The sequence below is a fragment of the Anser brachyrhynchus genome (assembly GCF_964034855.1).
Source record: "Anser brachyrhynchus genome assembly, chromosome: 5".
NCBI classification, from domain to species: Eukaryota; Metazoa; Chordata; class Aves; order Anseriformes; family Anatidae; genus Anser; species Anser brachyrhynchus.
Window position 1 is genome coordinate 35,740,670 of NC_137699.1, and position 18,175 is coordinate 35,758,844.

General features: G+C 67.9%; 1 protein-coding gene across 7 annotated transcripts; it reads right to left on the reverse strand.

Annotated features, from left to right (window-relative positions):
• Positions 1-124: 124 nt before the first annotated feature.
• SPTB (spectrin beta, erythrocytic) lies at positions 125-17,866 on the reverse strand. Of its 7 annotated transcripts, XM_080594921.1 has the most exons (36): positions 17,690-17,863; positions 14,684-14,852; positions 14,444-14,595; positions 14,094-14,267; positions 13,908-13,999; positions 13,749-13,829; positions 13,554-13,669; positions 13,286-13,398; positions 13,031-13,218; positions 12,840-12,957; positions 12,364-12,522; positions 11,987-12,289; positions 11,523-11,673; positions 10,148-11,015; positions 9,915-10,052; positions 9,086-9,845; positions 8,669-8,871; positions 8,500-8,590; positions 8,284-8,430; positions 7,943-8,206; positions 7,651-7,857; positions 7,487-7,576; positions 7,128-7,397; positions 6,064-6,194; positions 5,627-5,831; positions 4,920-5,539; positions 4,693-4,831; positions 4,527-4,611; positions 4,231-4,427; positions 4,043-4,140; positions 3,826-3,904; positions 2,907-3,223; positions 1,866-2,008; positions 1,616-1,789; positions 1,400-1,442; positions 125-842 (listed from the first exon to the last, which is right to left on the reverse strand). In XM_080594921.1, exons 2-36 carry the CDS (start codon positions 14,817-14,819, stop codon positions 365-367), a joined length of 7,530 nt encoding a protein of 2,509 aa, XP_080451047.1. In that variant the 5' UTR covers positions 14,820-14,852; positions 17,690-17,863; the 3' UTR covers positions 125-364. The 7 variants fall into 7 exon arrangements, with proteins under 7 accessions (XP_080451047.1, XP_080451049.1, XP_080451045.1 ...); XM_080594923.1 differs by lacking the exon at positions 2,907-3,223 and having other exon boundaries at positions 17,690-17,861; XM_080594922.1 differs by having other exon boundaries at positions 554-842; positions 1,616-2,008.
• Positions 17,867-18,175: the final 309 nt, after the last annotated feature.

An 18,175-nucleotide genomic window follows, 5' to 3' on the forward strand; every position in this document is an offset into this window, starting at 1 on the left:
ACCCCACAACCACCTTTCACGCCCAGGAGAAGGGCGACCCTGTGGACCACCAGGAGATGGGACTCCCCCTGGCCCCCACCCTGCCTGCCAGAAGGGCCCCCCAGTGCACAGCCCTGGGCCCGCCTTGCTTTGACATCTTTATTACAAAAAGAAAAACCCAAACCGAACCCAAATTTCCTCTCCGCCCACCCACCCGTGCGCTCCCCCCCAGGGACGCTCGGTCCGGCCGTGAGGGTGCAGGGGGGGCCCCAACAGCACCGGGACCCCCACCCGCAGCAAGGGGACAAGCTTGGGGGGGGGGGGGCGCGCTCTTTGGTTGGTGCCCGTGGGGCCGGGGGGGGGGGGGAACACGCTGGTGGGGGGCTTATGGCTTAGAAAAGGGGATGGGGGGGGGGCCGGGATGCGCCCGTGTGGGGTGGGTGCACGTGCATGCATGCGGGGCCACGCGTGTGCAAACGCACGCAGGTGTGTGCCACGGGGGGGGGGGGGGCACGTGCGCACGCGTGTGCATAGACGTGCGTGCACCGACACCAGGGTGCGTGCATGCCCTTAAGCATGGAAACATATGTATATATATATAAATATAAACATATATATATATACATATATATATATATACACGTGCGTGCCGCGGTGTGGGTGCGGTGCTGCCCCCCCCCCGCCCCCCCTCCCCCGATTTATTTCTTCTTGGGGAAGAAGCTGAAGCGCTTCTCCTTGTCCCGCCGGGGCGGGCCGGGCTCGGGGGGGGCGCGGGGTGGGGGCAGGCTGCGCGCCTTGGCCGGCAGGGTCTGGCAGGAGGTGATGGCCGCGTGCAGCCCCTGCAGCCACGTCTGCATCTCCTCCTGGGGGGGCACGGGGCGGTCGGCACCCCCTGGCCCCTGCCGGGTGCCCCACGGCTCGTCCCGGGAGCACCAGACCCACAGTGGCCCCCTGGGCACCTCTGGCCACCCCGTGTCCCCTTGGGCGCCCTGCGTCCCTCTGAGCACCGCTGGTCATCCTTTGTCCCGTCCGGCACCTCTGGCCACCCCCGTGGCTCCTGGCCACCCCTGGCAGCCCCAGTGTCCCCCTGGCCACCCTGCATCTCCCTGAGCACCACTGGCCATCCCAACATCCCATGGCTGCCCGTGTCCCCGCTGGGCACCTCTGGCCACCCAACATCACTCTGGGTACCACTAACCATCTTCTGTCCTCTTGGGCACCTCTGGCCACCCCAGCGTTCCCCTTGGGGACCTCTGGCCACCACCACTTTCCCTGGCCACCACAGTGGCCCCTGGTCACCCCTTCTCCCCTGAGCACCACTGGTCATCCTCTGTCCCCTTGGGTACCTTTGGCCACCCCAATGTCCCCTGGCCACCCTGCGTCCCCCTGGCCACCCTATGGCCCCCAGGGCACCCCTCACCTCATCCTTGCCGTGGAAGAGCCACTCGCTGCCGTTGCTGAGCCTGGGGTCAGAGCACAGGGCGGTGAGACACCCGCCGCCCCAAGCTGTGCCATCCCCATCCCCATACCATGCCGTACTCGTGCCATGCTGCGCCGTACCCATGCTGTACCCACACCGTACCCGTGCCGTGCTGCGCCGTACCCATGCTGTACCGGCGCTGTACCCACGCCGTACCTGAGCGTGAAGACGTGCTTCTTCTTCTTGTAGCCGGCGGCCACCTGGCAGCGTGCGTCGCGCAGCCCCAGGGGCTCCTCGCCCTGGCAGGGCACCCCCAGCGCCCGGCTCTTGGCGTCCTTGAAGAAGGCGAGCTCGCCGCCCCGCAGCACGCAGTACCGCGTGCTCCACGACCTGCGGGCAGCCCCGTCACCGCTGGGCTGCCACCGTGCTCCCTGCCCACCGGGGGTGGCCGCCGCGCCGTGCCTACCTGTTGGACGCGCGCTTGGTGGCTGCTTCCAGGTCGTGCTTGCGTCCCAGGTAGCCCTCAAGCTGGACGCGGGCCGGCTGGGCGGGCAGCGTGGCCACCTCCTCCCGTGGCACCGTTGCTGGCTCCTCCTCGCCCTGGGCCGGCTGCCACGAAGCAACAGCCACGTCACAGCCCATCCCCTTGGGTGTCACCCGCTGTCACCTCCCTGCTTCGCCAAGCCACATCCCCCGAGTGCCCTCCCCTCCCCTCTGTGTTGCCCCCAGGCATGGTGGCACCGGTGGTGTCCCCCCATGGGGACACACAGAACCCAAGCGCCGATGCCAGGAGCAGTCGCTCCCCAGTGCTTGGTGACAGCGGCGCTGCACGGAGAAGCTGGTGGCCACTGGGAGCTGCTGGGAGCAGCAGCCGGGGCTCAGCGTGGTGTGGGGACCCCTGAATGTCCCCCAAAACAGGGCTCAGGGACAGCGGTGCGCGGCAGATGGGATGCCCGGGGTGAGGCTTTGGGCAGGGGCATGGCTGGGTGCAGAACATGGCGATGCCACAGCCCCCTCGTCCTTCGTGTGGGGACGGTCCCAGCCCCTTGGTGGCGATGGCAGAAACGAGCTGGGGCCACGTGGAGCTCCTGCGGTGTGCCCCACCGAGGTGGACAGGAGGAAGGAGGCTGTCCCCAAGCAGCCAGAAGGTGACCGTGTTCCCAAGGAGGCAGGCAGAGGAGGATTGTGTCCCCAAGCTGGCAGAAAGCAGTCTTGTCCCCAAGCAGGCAGAGGGGGACCCTGTCCCCAAGGAGCCGGAAGATGCCCATGTCCCCGAGCAGCAGAAGTGATCTTGTCCCCCAGCAGAAAGTTGGGGATCCTGTCCCCAGAAAAGCGATCTTGTCCCCAAGGAGCCAGAAGATGTCCCCAAGCAGGCAGGAGAGACAGAAGGGGGTGCTGTCCCCGAGCAGGCAAAACAACCAGAAAGCAAATCCTGTCCCCAGGCAGGCAGGAGGAGCACAGAGGGTGGCAGCGAGCACGAGGTGACGATGCCAGAGGGGGGCAATACCCTGTGGGGTGACGATGTCCTGCAGGGTGACCCCCACGGGGTGACGATGCCCCATAGGGTGACAATGCCTTGTAGGGTAGCGATACCCCAAGGGGCGACGACGCCTTGCAGGATGACAGCTCCGCAGGGTGGCAATGTCCCATAGGGTGGCGATGCCCCATAGGATGACGATGCCTTGCACGGTGACACCCCCAGGGGGTGATGGTGCACCACAGGGTGACGGTGCCTCGCAGGGTGACAACGCCTTGCAGATCAGCGATGCCCCTTGGGGTGACGATGCCTCGCAGGGTGGCATCCCCATGGGGGCAGCGATGCCCCTGGGGACACGAGCCAGAGAGCTGATACAGGCACATCCGTCCATCCAGCAGCACCACTGCTGTGTCACCGTGTCCCCAAGGAGCTGGCTGTCCACTCCGTGCCAGGACAGAGCCAGCTCCGCTCCCAGCGCTGGGACAGCCGGGTGCCAGGTGGCGGTGGCCGTGCGGCGTCCCTGTGACTTGCAGGTGTCTCCTGGGACAAACGCCGCTGGGGACCTGCCTCATTCGGGGTGGCAGGCTCTGTCTCTGCCCCACACACCCGCAGGTGCCAGCCTCCGCCGTCCCCAGCCTCACCCCGGGGCTCCCAGCCGCCGGCCGCCACGGGGACACGCGCTGTGGCACAGGGGAAGGCGCTGCCCTCGGGCCCGCCCGGAGTTTCAGGGGTCATTCAACATTTATTCAACTCAGCGCGAGGAACAACTCGAGGGCTGGAGGTGCAGGGTCGCGGCCGTCCCTGATGCGGGACGGGAGGGAGAGCGAAGGGAGCGGGGCCGGGAGCTGTCGGCGCGGGCGCGTCCAGGGGCAGCGGTCGGTGTGGCGGGGCCATGCGGGGGGGACATTCCTGGTGCCGGGGAAGGAGAAAGCTAAAAGCCAGAACTGACCGGTTGGAGCCCATCGGTGGCAGGTGGAGAGGTGTCCTGCGGCGTCACCCCTTTCCTCTTCTCATCCTCTTCCTCCAGCCTGCGGGAGGGAGGTGCTCAGCATCCCAAAGGACGGAGGTGGGCATCGGGGCGCCCCCAAAATCGCCGCCGGGGGCAGCCCGGGGGGAAACTCTGCCTGCAGGCGGCCACCTGGGGACACGGTGCCCGCACCCCTTACCCTGCCTCCAGCTCAGCATCCAGATCCAGGCGATATTCGGGAGCGGCGTCGTGCGTCACCTCCTCCTCCCGCAGCGTCCGCCCGCCCAGGAGCTCCAGCTGCCGGGGAAGGGGATGCAGGTGTTGGGGAGGGGACACCCAGCCGCGTCCCCCCCCCACCACCCACGGTGCCACCTGAGCTTTCCTCACCGTCGTCAGCTTCCTCAGGGCGGCGATGCGTTCCTCCCAGGTGGCCGTGGACTTCTCGAAGGCTTCGTGCCGCTTGAGCAGCTTCTCCACCCCGTCCACCGTCTGCCCGTAGTCGCTGCTGGCCAGGTAGGGCTCCTGCGCCACCAGCCACGACTCGGCCACCGAGGCGTCCCTGGAGAACTGGCACACCTCCAGCACTGCGGGCAGCGGGGGCAGAGCGCTCAGCAGCTGCCTGGGGGGTCCCACCAGCCCCAGACACCCCCCCTGCTCCCCAACCCGGCCGTCATCACACTTACACAGCCGCAGCCGGTCCCAGCGCTGCTGCCACAGCTCCATCATGACCTTCCTCTTGTCCAGCAGCTCCATCAGCTTCGCCTTGATCTGCAAGGGGTGGCTGTCACCGGCGGGGGGGGGTCCATCCCCACCGCCCACCCTCCCCTTCCATCCAGGGGCTGTCCCCACCTCGGGTGACTCCTGGTGCTTGCGCTGCAGCAGCTTCTTGCCCAGCTCAACGCAGGCGGCGAAGCTCTTACTGCGCGCGTCCATCTCGGCGCGGATGCCCTGGTGGTACGTCATGAGCAGCTCCACCGAGGAGACGTCCCTGGGGGCAGAGGGGGGGGAGTGGAGACACGGGGCTCGGCGCCGTGCCGGCGGGCAGAGGCACGGCGCCCTGACCCTTCCGCTCCTACCTGGGCTTCTCCTGCGTCTGGATCTGCCGCGTGGTGCTCTCCATCCAGGAGAGCAGGTCGCGCGCCATGCTGAAGAAGCGGAACTTGTCGGCCGTGTCCACCAGGCGCGCCCGGCGCCCGCTGCACGCCTCCAGCAGCGCCCGCAGCGCCCGCGCCACCTCCTGCTCCAGCTGCTGGATGCTGGCCGCCTTCTCGCCGGCGTAGGCGGTCTGCAGCCGCGCCGCCGCCTCCCGAAACTGCTGCACCTGCGTCTCCAGCAGCTGGAGGTCGCGCTCGAAGGCGCTGTGCATGCGGTGGAAAGCCTCCACCGAGCCCGAGTCGTCGCCCAGGTCCTGGGGCAGCTCCTGGTGGCGGGCGGCGATGAGGGCCAGCAGCTCAGCGCCGTCATAGAAGTACTTGTGCAGGTCATGGGAGGCAGCCAGCAGCTGCATGCGGGTGTCGATGAGCTCCAGGAGGTCGGCCCAGCTCTCGTTCAGCCCATCCTTCCACTCGGCCATGGTGGCGGCCTCGGTGTGCCCCGCGTCGATGAGGTCCTCGATGGCCAGGTTGACCCGGTCCACGCGCTCCTGCCCCACGCTGCCTGTTTCCCGCGCAAACTCCCGAAACTTCTCCCGCAGCAGCTGGGGTGGGGAGGAAGAGACCTGTTCACGCCACCCAAAAACACCCCAACATCACCATCACCGTTAGGCCCGTGCCAGCGGGCTCACCGTGACATGGTCCAAGTCCTGCCCCATCTCCTGGGAGGAGGCAGCCACGTCGCGCTCTGCGATCCACTGCTCCAGGTCCTCCACCTCGCGCTTCAGCTGGAAGAGGTGGCACATGTTCTCCAGGCGCCGCCGGCGCTCCTCGGCCGCCTCCTTCAGCCCCGCGTAGTGCTTGTCCACCTGGCCCTGCAGCCGGATGATCTGCTCCCTGCGCGGCCCCGGGCACACAGACACCCCAGTTCGTACCCAAACCCGAGGGTTTTGCCATGCCTTGGGGGGGTTTTGGGGAGAACCCCCCATAGATGCGCTCCCCATGTCCCTCCACCACTGCCGGGCAATGCCATGCGGGGCAGCGAATGCCACCAAACCGCCGTTCTACCCACCCGGGCACTGCAGGCATGGGGCTCCCCCAGGGTTGGGACATGCATGGTGGCACTTACCCCTCGGGGTGGCCAGCGGAGAGCAGCTGCTGCGCCCTCCCTGCCAGCTCCTTGATGGTTTGGCCGTAGTCCTCAATGGAGCGCTGCTGCCGCACGTGTCTCTTCAGCATCACCAACCCACTTTCCTCGTCCTGCAGCAGGGATGGCACCACGAAATGTCAGCGCGAGGCACGGCTGCAGAACAGGGATTGGGGTCCAGCCCCACTGCCCACCCTGCCAGGGCGTCCTGCCTCCCTCCGTTGCAGCAGGGAGCAGCGGTGAGCTCAGCACTGCACACCCTCCTATGTCGTGCAATGGCATGGCATGACATAGGAGGGTGTGCAGTGGCATGGGATAGTGTGTAAAGGTGTGAGATAGGATGGTGGGGAATGGCACAGGATGGCACATAATGGCAGGGGACAGGATGGTGTGGAATGGCATGGCACGGGATGCCGTGGTACACCGTGAGACGGCATCGTAAAGGCATAGCATTGGGTGCCACAACATGGGATGGACTGTATGGCAGAGCATGGCATGGCATGGGATGGCTTTGGATGGCATGAGAGGACTTGTAATGGCATGGGATGAGCTGTAATGGCATGGTGTGGCACGGGACAATGTGTAATGGCATGGCACAGTATGCCATGTAACGACACTACCTGGATGCACGCAATAGCCTGCATGAAACAGCTTTGGATGGATGGCATGCAATGGCACGGTGTGACATACCATGAGATGGCGTGCACAGGCAGAGCATGGCACAGCATGGCACAGCATGGCACGGGATGGCACGGGATGGCACGGGACAGTGTGCAATGGCACGGCATGGTGCAGGACGGCACAACATGGCACAGGATGGATGGCACGCAACAGCATGGCACAACGTGGCATAGGATGGCATGTAGTAACATGGGATGTGACACACATCATGCAATGGCACAGCATGAGAGGCCGTGAGATGGCGTGTAACGGCACAGCAAGGCTTGGCATGGGATGGCGTGTAATGGCACAGGATGGCACGGCAGGACACGGCACAGCACAGAGGCCCTGAGAGACACAGGCACACAACGCGGGGCCACCCTCACCTTCGGCTTCTCCTCATCCCCCATGAAGAGCTCCTGCTCGCTGACCCACGCCTCGGCCTCCCCGGCATCCAGGTAGTACTGCTGAGCCTCGCCGGCCTCCTGCAGCCTCCGCTGCCGTGCGGCCACCTCCTCCCGCAGAGCCTCCCACAGCACCTTCAGCTCCTGCGCCCGCTCCGCCAGCTCCGGGCACGGTCCTTTGGCTGCCGCCTCGCCACGCGCCAGCACCTCGGCCAGCCGGGGAGCATGGCCCTGCAGCTCCTTCTGCAGGGTCTGCCATGGGGTCAGGGGATCAGGATGAGGGGAGGCGGCACCTGGCATCCCCAGGTGGGGTGGTGGGTGCCGCCATGGCACGGACTCACCTCGTTCCTCTTGGCCAGGCGCTGCACACTCTGCAGGTCAGTGCCGTGGTCCGTCGACCTGGCCCGTGGCATCCTCTCCTGCACCCACAGCTGCAGGCGACAGCACCCACTGAGTGTCCTGCGCCCCCCGGCACCGCAGCCCCCACTGCCGCTGTGGTGCTCACCGTCTCATCCTCCAGGTCACGTGCCAGCTGGTACATGGCCTTGGAGGTCTCCAGCTCCCTCCTCCTCCTCCCCAGTGGCTCCAGCAGCTCGAGGAAGCGCTGCTGGAGCCTCTGCTCCTGTCCATCAGGCTCTGGCGCAGCCCCGGCAAGCGGGGCCACCAGTTCCGCCAGCTCCTCCTGCCGCGCTCCCACTTGCTCCTCCAGCCGCTGGAGGGGGAGAGCCGTGAGGACCCAACCACACCGCCCACAACACCGTCTTATGACGCCCCCCGACTGCACGCCCGCTGCCCACCGTCAGCCTCTTGAGCAGCAGGTTGGCACTGGTGAGGTCCTCGGCCCGCTCGGCGGCGCGCAGCTCGCCCTCCGCCTGCCCCAGCCAGCGCTCCAGGTCGCCGTAGCTCTGGGCGCACAGCTCGGCGCGGTTGGCCTCGAAGAGCTGCCGGCCCTTCTCCTCGGCGGCGGCGTGCAGCCCGTCCCACAGCGCCCGCAGCTCGCCCAGGCGCCGTCCCACCACGGCGCCGTACTGCGGCTTGCGTCTCGCCAGCTCCGTCCCCTCCTGCGGCACACCGGCGCGGTCAGCGGCAGCCGTGTCCCCACGCTGGGGGACGGCCGTCCTCCCTCGCCAGGACCCACCTCTTCGATCTTCTCCATCCAGCCCCGGTTGGCCGCCAGCTCGGCCATGAACGCCTGGTGCTTCTGCCACTTGCCGTGGAGACCACGGGCTTCCCCGTAGGACGCGTCCTGCGCCGTCAGCATCTTCTCCTCCACCCAGGCGGTGAGCTGCGGGCGAGGGCGTCATGGCTCGGCCTGGGGCACCCCACGGTGCCGCTGGCTGTGCCGTTCGCCTACCTCTCGGCAGCTCTGCAGGAAGCTCTGCAGTTCGTGGTTGTCCTGCAGCAAGCCCGCTGCCTCCTGAGCCTTGGCCACGATCGCTTGGTGCCTGGTGGGGGGACAGGCAGCATCACCCCCCTGCCACCCCACCCACGGGGGTGCCCATAGAGCCCCTCGCCCAGCTCACCGCTCCTGGAGGGCCTGGCACTTCTCGGTGATCTTCTCGGAGAAGATGTTACCCTCAGCCACCAGCTTGGTGCCGCTGGCCACCACGCTGGGGACCTTCTCAGCACTGCTCTCCATGCTGGCGTGGAAGTCCTCAAAGCGGCGCAGGGCGGCCACCGAGCCCTCCAGCGTGGTGGGCAGCTCCAGGTGGGCCAGCGTGTACTCCTGTGGGGCACGGGGGCTCAGCACCCTTTCTGGGAAGCTACCAGCCCTCTCCCACCACGGGGATGGGTGCCGTGCCTGGTTTGCTTGACGGACCCACCCTGTCAGGGTCTCTCACAGAATGTGGGAGCCTTCCCCACACCCAGGAGCCGGCCACGCATGGCACCACCACGCCCCAGGTCCTCTCCCCCACCGGTGGCCACATCTGCGCACCCACCTGGTTGGTGAGGAGGATCTCCGCCTGCTTGGCGTCACGCAGGAACTCCTGGAAGCCCAGGCACTGGGCGAGGAAGCGCTGCCGGGCGTCCCACATCTTGTGCAGGGCGCCCCAGCCCGCCTCCACGCCCCGCAGCCGCTCCCGCAGCTGCTCGTACTCGGGGTCCTCCTGGCCCCTCGTCACCCGCTCGCCCGCCTCCACCAGCGCCTCAAAGGCGGCCGCGTGCCCCTCGGCGTCCTGACGGGCAGCCGCGTGCCGCTGCAGCAGCTCCTCCGCCTCGGCCACCGACACCGGCACCTCGTCGGTGGCCGCCACGGCTTTCTGCGCCCCGAAGAGCCACGCTTGGAAGTCATCCAGGTCCTGCAGGAAGCTCTGCAGCTGCCCGGCTTCCCCCAGCGTGGCCACCCGGTCCCGCAGGGCATCCTGCAGCCCGTCCATGGCATCTTGAGCCGCCGCCAGCCGCCCCGCCACGTCCTCGGCCAGTTCAGGGCGCTCCTCGGCCAGGCGGCCAGCCTGGGGGCGCAGGGCGGCCAGGCGGCTCTCGGCAGCCGCCAGCTCACGCTCGATGCCGTACAGCTTGCGCTGGGTGGCCAGGACGCCGGCCAGGTCGCGGCCGAGGTCCCGTGTGGACTCCACCACCCGCGTCTTGCCCAGCAGCCAGGAGCGGGTCTCCTCGCACTCCAGCCGGTAGTTGAGCAGGCTGAGCGCCGAGCCCACCGCCGCGCGCCGCCGGGACACCAGCTCCCGAAAACGGCCCCACCTGCACAGCCACGGGGATCAGGGCGGGGGGCACGTCGGGGCACGGCCCCCCCGCCACTCAGGGACGTACCTCTCGTTGAGCTGCTGCTGGCACTGCCGCACCTGGGGGCTGCGTGGGTGCCCGCTCTCCAGCAGACCGTCGGCTGCGCGGTTGACGGCGTCGATTTGGGGAGCCACGCCGGCCATCTCCTGCTCCAGCCCATCCAGCCTGCGGGGTGTCCAGGCTGAGAACGGGCCAGACCTCGTGGCAACGGGCTGAGAACGGGCCAGAGCTCGCGGCAACGGGTGGTGGCACCTCCCTACCTGTGCTGCACCACGTCCAGGTCCTCCAGCGCATCGGGCACCTCCAGCTTCTCCAGCCACCGCTCCTTGGAGGCCATCCAGAGATGGCAGGCTTCGCTTTCCCCAAAAACAGTGTAGAGGTCCAGGGCATCCTGCAGCCGGCGGCCACGCAGCTCGGCCAGCCCAACCACCTCGGCGTGCAGCGCCCGCAGTGCTGCCAGCCGGCTCTGCGCCTCGGGGCCAGCCTGCAGCTCCGGGGGGAAGCCCTCTGCTTGGTGGCCCAAGCGCTCCAGGAGCTGCCGGGCGGCCACCAGCTCCTCCAGCAGCTCCTGGTGCTCCCGCAGCAGCGCCTGGGTGCGGGCTTCGTCGTGGCCCAGCTCCTCGCTGGCCGCCCGCCGCCGGGCATCCGCCAGCACCTCCGCCAGCTCCTCGGCCTCTGCCTGGAACTGGAAGAAGCCCTCAGCATCCCGCAGCCCACGCCGGCGGAAAGCCACCAGCTCCTGCAGTTGGCCCCAGAGCGCCCGAACAGTGGCCGCCCGGTCCCGCAGCTGCCCGGCCTCGCGCCCTGCAGCCGCCAACCGCTCGGCCGCCACCAGCGCCCGCTCCAGCCGGGCACCCCGGGCCTCCAGCTCGGCCTCCAAGGCGGCGTGGCGGCGCTGCAGCAGCAGCACACCCGCCAGGTCCTTGCCGTAATCCAGCGCGGAGCAGATCTGCTCCTGCTCCTTGATCCAGTCCTCTGCCTCGTCCAGCTCCCGCAGGCACTGCCAGAGCGCCCGGGATTGCTCCAGCAGGGCTTTGCGCCTCGCCGCCAGTGCCTGCAGCTCCCGCCGGCACAGCTCCAGGTGGCTCACGCGGTCCCGGATCACTTTGGGGTCGCAGGGGCGGTAGCCTGGCCAGGGAGACATGGGGGTGGGCATCAGAGGGGTCCCGGGATGCATTGTGGCTTCCTGGAGTGACCCTACCCTTGGAGCGATCCTCCTTTTGGAGAGCCTCGAAGCAGCACAGCCCTTGGAGCAGCCCAACCCTTGGAGATCCTTGGGGTACCCAACCCTGGAGCGGCTCTACCTTTGCAGACGCTTGGAGCCTCCAACTCCTTGGGGGCCCTTGGAGTGACCCTACCCTTGTAGCAACCCTATCCTTGGAGACCCTTGGAGTCCCCAACCGCTGGAGTGCCCCCAACCCCTTGGAGACCCCTGAAGCACCCAACCCTTGGAGCAACCCTACCCTTAGAGTGACCTATCTTTGGGAACCCTTGGAGACCCCAACCCCTGGAGTACCCCCAACCCCTTGGAGACCCCAACCCCTTGGAGACTCCTGGAGCATCCAACCCCAGTGCATCCCCCCTGGAGCACCCAACCCCTGGAGCACCCCCGGCCCGCTGGAGCAGCACACCTACCCTCAGCGTCGGCGAAGCGGAGGGCAGCAGCGCTGACAGCCCGCGCCTTCTCCGCCTGCAGAGCCATGTCACCTTCCAGCAGCCGGTGGGTCTCCAGCAGCTCCTCCACCTCCAGGAGGTGCTTCCCGGATTCGGGCGATGCCAGCTGCGCCTGCGGAAGACCCAGGTGTCACCTGCAGGCTCCAAGCAGGTGGTGGGCACCCAGCACCGCTGCCAGCTCTGTCATCGCCTGAGCGATGCATGCACCAGGGGATGGATGCATCTCCTGGGCGTTGCATTCATCACGTCCCAGCATAACGTGTTGACGGTGGCCACATCATCCCTCTCCAGCACCCAAACACCCCATAACGATTTTCTGCCTCCCCAAGAAGTCCCACTGACCCCCTGCCTGGTGGGACCAAAGCACCCAACCCATGGTGGCATCAGCCCAAGGTGATGCCAAACCTCCCACATCCGCAGCTCACCTTGACCTCGTCCATCCAGTCGATGCTGTGCAGCATCTCCTGGAAGAGGTGCTGCAGGGTGAGGTTCATCTCGAGGCGCTGACGCCGGGCACGCAGCAGCTCCTGGAGCTGCTCCCAGAGCCGCAGGATGTTGTCCTTGCGCCCCTTGATGCGCTTGATGTCGTGGTAGCCCTCTGCCTCCAGCTCCTTCGCCACCGCCTCGATGGCCTGCACCCGCTCCTTGTAGGCGGCCGTGTCCGTCTCGATGGCCTCGTGCTTCTTCTTGGCTGCCTCCACCGCCGGCAGGTCCTGGCCGAAGTTATCCTGCCGGGAGCAAAGCTGGTGGTGAGGCAACTTCGGGGTGTCCCCGTCCCCGCGGTGGGTGCCCCGCAGCCCACCTGTGCCACCAGGCGCTGGTTCTCACTCAGCCAGGCCTCCCGCATGGCCGCCTTCAGGTCGAAGCGCCGCGCCAGCTGCTCCAGCTTCTCCTGCCGGATGAGCTCGTTGCGCAGCGCCAGCTCCCGCTCGTGCTCCGCTTTCTCCAGCTGCTCCCACGCCTGGCAAAAGGCAGCGCCGGATGGGGTGGGACACATGTGCCACGTCCCACCGGTGCCATCTCGCTCTGCTGGTGAACCCCAATGTGCTCCAAGGGTGGGGGAGCATCGATGGAGAAACCCAACATGCCCTGGGATGGGATGGACCCAACCTGCCCCAAGACGGACCCAACCTACCCCAAGACGGACCCAACCTGCCCCAGGACAACCTAAGGGGAAAAGCCCCTGGGGTACTGGTGGAAAAGCTGCCCCCAAGTCCTCAGGCATCCCGGGAGCAGCCACATGTCCCCCCATGGGGCACAGCCGGAGGGTCCCCATACCCGGTTGATGTCGCAGACCAGGCGCCCCTCATGTGGGGTGTAGACACGCTGGTTGTTGGCTCGCATCCGTGACTGGATGGTGAAGAGCAGCACCTCCAGGTTGCCCTTCTCCTGAAACCTGACCCGCAGAGAGCTCAGCCCGGGGCACCCATGGGCGCTCGCTGCGGGCAGGGAGCCGGGGGGACGCTTACTTAGGGGGCTTCTCCACCGTGCGGTAGGTGCTGAAGGCTTGCAGCTGGTGCTGCACCCCGGCCAGTGAGTTGGCGAAGCTGCGGCTGTTGAGGGAGATGATGGTCTGCTCGATCCAGGTGAGCAGGTCAGAGGCCAGCCCCCCGTAGCCCTCGATCATCCGCTCCGTCTCCTTGGCGTGCTCGATGACCTGCAGCAGGGCTGGCGGTGAGCGCGGGGCACCCCAGCAGCTCCCCCAGCCCCGACATCATCCTCACCTTGCCCAGCCGCCTGCCCTTCACCTCCAGCTTCTTCATCTCGGAGAAGTAGTGGTAGAAGGCCACCACGTAGGTGATGATGGACTTCTCGTCAGGGTTCTCCGTGAACACATCTGCAAGTATGAGAGAGGCGTCAGCCCTGACCCAGCCGCTGCAGCACCCTTGGGTGCCACCCATGTCCTTGTCCCACCCAGAGTAGGACACCTCTGTCCTTCCATGGGCACATCCCGGGGGGGAAACTGAGGCAGGGGGTTGGCAGCGGCCTCACCTTCGGGGTCGAGGAGTGGGGTGATACCCAGGTGCCGCTCTGCCACGCTGAACGCGTGCTCCAGGTTGTGCCGGGCGTTGGACTTGGTCAGGGTTTTGAACTCAAACAGCTCGGGCCTGGGGACAGAGGAGGACATGGGACATGGTGACGCTGCCATGCCACTGCTGCCCCAGTGCTGGCCACTGTGCCGCATACCTGTGCTTGTGGATGAGGGCGTTGAAGGCCAGCCCGTCCTTCCAGCTGGAGGTGAAGTTGGTGATGTTCACGTGGGGGTAGCTGCAATGGGGACACCTCACCGTCAGCCTCTGCGCACCCCTGGACCCCAGGGCGGGGGGCGAGGGTCCCACCACCTACCCCGCTGTCTTCATCTGGCACCAGAGCAGCAGCGCGTCCCGGGGGGAGCGCGTCTCCGGGCCTTCCTTCATCTCCTTGATGACATCCTGGACCTGGGGGACAGAAGGACAGCCCGGGCTGTCAGAGGACGGCGGCGGAGGACAGCTCCCGTTTGGGTGCCGGTCCCATGGGTGCCGCCCGGCCCACCTGGAAGCGCAGGATGATGGTCCAGATGAGGCCGAGGATGAGGCGGTGGTTGCCGTCCACGATGTCGTGGGAGCCCATGTTCTCCAGGTGCACCTGCTTCTCCTTCAGGAACTGCAGCGCCTTGTCCACGTTCTCCAGGCAGTGGATCCGCATCCGGCCCTTGGTAGGCTTGGGCTGGGGCGTGACAGTGCTCAGCACCCTGCCCTCACCCCTGGGCACCCCCTGCCCTGCCCAGGGACGCCCCTCCACCATCCCCACCCCGGCCTGCTGCTAGCCGTGGTGCAGCACTGGAGGCAGCAGCGCATGGCACGGCACGGGTGGCGGGTTCCCTAGCCAGAGGGGACTCGTACCAGCATCTCTTTGGACAGCACCTCCAGCAGCTTGATGAGCATCCGCCCGTCCCGGAGGTCCAGGTAAAGGTCCGAGATGCGGCAGGTGACGCAAGCCAAGTGCAAGTTCACCCACTTGGTGAAGGTCTTCTTCTGCACCGCCTCCCGCTCGTCTGCAATGACAGCGGGCACGGTGGCACCGGGGACAACCCCACGCCACGCCGGTGGGGACCACGGGGACCCCAAAAACCATCCCCGCACCTGCCAGGGCTTTGATGCGGGAGCGCTCGAAGAGGCGCGCGGAGCTGTTGTCGTTGTCCAGCTCATCGTCAGAGGCGTCCCAGTGGCTGTAGGACTGCTGAAGCTCCAGGTGGTCGTAGTCGTTCTCCGAGGTCATGGTCCCGGCGTCCCGCGGCCGGGCGGCCGTCGGCTGTGGGGAAGGGGCTGCTGTGGGGTGGCGGGGACGCGGGCACGGGCATTGCCGCCCCACCATGCACCGGGATTTGTGGCTAAGACCTGCCGGTTAATCGGCTCAACGGGATTTAGCGCCACGCCCCAGGTGTTTCGGGGCACGGAGGTGCCACGCGCTCAGGGCGCCCCCAGCCATTGTCACCCCGCGGTGGCTCACGCCGCTGCGTCCCCATGTGGGTGCCAGAGCGCCCGTGGGTGGTGTCCCCATGGACAACCCCTAAGGGACACGGGGCTGCGGGCACCCGCCCCACGCCTGCGCCGGGAGGGGCTTCACGGGGAGAACAGGCGACAGCTGCCAGAGGGGGGGGGCCGGGAGGGGACACCCGCCCCCGGGGACATTTGAGACGCAGATAGGACGGGCCGGTATCTAAAAATGCCTGCCAGCAGCTGCCGGGAAGGCGGGGGGGCTGCGCAGCCGCCCTGGGGCCCCCGAAGGGTGCAGGGAGCCAGGCTGAGGGCGGCCACCTCCAGCACTCGCTCAGACCCCCCTTCTCCCAACAGCACCCCCCCAAAATCCTGGCACCCTCCTTGCCTCATAGAGTGTGCCCAGCCGGGCACCCCTGGGACTGAGCAGCCCCCCATGGTGACCCCTCCAAACCTGGGGCCTGTGGGGATGCGCAGGGACACTGGGGAGCACAGGGATGACCTCCAGGGCTGCAGGGGGGAAAACACCCGTACGTGGCGGGGGGGCCTTTATCGGGGGCCGGCAGGGCTGGGCACTTTTCTCTGCACCCTAATCTCGGCAGCACAGGCAGGAGTTTGGCTCGGGGGCAGGCATGCACACAAGAGTGCGCAAGGGCATGTCAGAGCGTGCGCACGCGAGCAAGGGCATGCCAGAGCGTGCAAGAGCAAGCACGTGCTAGCAAGAACGTGCAAGAGCACGCCAGAGCGTGTAAGAGCGTGCAAGAGTACACACATGTGAGCACGCACACGCAAGAGCACGCGGATGCGAGCAAGGACATGCAGGAACATGCCAAAGCATTCAAGAGTGTACACACAAGTGCAAGGACATGCAGGAGTGTGCAAGAGCGTGCATGTGCGAGCAGATGCATGCAAGGTTGTTTGTGAGCACATGCAGGGCAATACAAGCGTGTGCAGGAGCACATGGGGGTGTGCAAGAGCGGGGCACGCAGCCCTCCACACTGTACCCCCGGCACCCCTTGGCTCTGTGCCGCTGCCAGCCAGCACCAGGCTCAGAAAAAAAAAAAAAAACAACCATGGGGAACCCCAAATTTTGGGAACCCCCTGGAACTGCGGGTGTGCCGAGCTGTGCCGGGTCTCTGTGCCTGCAACAGCAGCGGGGAGTGAGCATCCTCCTCCTCCTCCTCCTCTGAGCCTCCGGCGGGGCCCTGGGCGAGCCAACACCGCGCGTTGGCGACGCGGGCGCTCTCCGAGCCTTTAAATCTCCCTCTGCCGCACCAGCGCCGCCGGGAGAACAACGGCGCCTGGCAGGGGCCCACCGGCGGCTGCTCCACGCGGGGGTTTGCGTCCCACCACCGCAGCCCCAGCGGCGAGCACCCAGCCTGCGGGCTGCACCCCTCTGCCTTCCCCGGCCGCGGCTCGGCGCCGTGAATCAGCACTTCCCGGCCAGGGGCTGGCACCGAGCCGCCGCCGCCGCCAAGGTCCCCCCACTGTGCCCGGTGTCCGCGTGGAATGTGGGGGTCCCGCCGCGCCCCGAGCCCCTTCCCTGCTCGCCCAGGCTGCGTGCAAGTGCCAGCCACCGGCACAGGAGCGGGCTCCATTCACCGGAGTGAAGCGCCCCAACAAAGCACCCTGGGGTGCCGGGGTGCTGACGCTCAGCATCGCCCTGGCTGCTTGGTTTTCCCCAGCTTCGTTTTCCCAAAGCAGGCATTTTTTTTTCCTTTCTAGCCCCGCTGCCAACAGAGGGACGGCCCCGCAGCCACCGGCAGCGCCGCGGGCGTGCGACCAGGGCCGGGAGCAGATGGCACGGCACGGCACGGCTCCGCCGGACCTCGATGCCCAACGCTCGCCCCCCGGGGCCAAGCAGGAGCGGGGCTCCGGGCTGCCCAGGGCTGGGCTGGCCGTCACCGTCACCGCCGCCGTCACCGTCCCAGCCGGGCTGTCCGGTGTCACCGAGCCACGCCGCCGTGGCACACACACACGTGCCTACACGCCGCGCGCATTTCTGGCTATAAATAGGCCTGGGCTCAGCCCCGCTCCTGCCCCCGGGGCGGGGGGCACCCAAACCCCCCAAATCTCCATGCAGGGCCCCGAAAGCACCCGGGAACGTGCCACGCATGGGGCTGCTGTCCCGGACACCCCGGCAGCGCTCCCCGCTCGCTCCCCCACGACCAGCAGTTATTATCTCACCAAAGCCAGGCGGCTGCGATATTTCCCCGAAACGCGCGGGACCCTCCCTGGGCACCCCAAATCCACCCCCCCCCCCCAGCATTACAGCCGTGGGGAGCAGCACAGGCACCGGGCACCCCCGGAGCATCCTCCCCGCCAAGGGCACCCAAACTCTTCTTGGGACCCAAAATCCCACGGGGTGACAGCGTGGGCCAGGGTCACCGTGTCACCGCCGCGTGTCCCCCCCCCTCCCAAATTCCCCCCCCCCAGCATGTGCCACTCCCGGTGCGCACCCCCCACGGGTGACCCCCCCCTCCCCACGCATGCCCCCCCCCCCAAAATCCCACAGCGGGAGCAGCCCTGGAGGGGGGGCACAGGAGGTGGCGGCCACCCCGGAGAGGGGGTGGCAGCAGTCCCCGTGTGTCCCCGCTGCCTGCCGGGGGGGGGGGCGGATCGCGTCCCGTTGCCGGGGGGGTGGGCGCTCACCTGCGCGGGGCGGCGGCGGGAGGGCGAGCGGCGGCGGCGGGCCGGGAGCGGAGCGGGGCGGGGGCAGCGGAGCCGCCGCTATAAATAACATTATCGGGACATTCCTGCCGGGGGCCAGCCCAGATAGCCCCGCTCTTCCCCCCCCCCCTCCCGGGAGGGCCGGGCGGAGGCGGGCGGGGACGGGCCGCCCGCCCCGCAATGCAGCACAGCGGCCCCCCCCGGCCGCCGCCGCCACCGGCACCGGCACCGGCACCGGCACCTGGCGGCGCGGAGCGGCGCGGCGCAGCGCCACGGACCCGCCGGCCGCGGGGACCCCCCCCCCCGGTAGCGCTGGGTGCCCCCCCCCCCCGGTTAGCCCCGGGTGCCACCTCCTCCCCAGGGTCCCCCCAGGGGCCTCGCCGTAGCCCTGGGCGCCCCCAGCCGGCTTGGGGTGCCCCCAAATAGTCCTGGAACCCCCCCCATTAGTCCTGGGTGCCCCCCCAATTA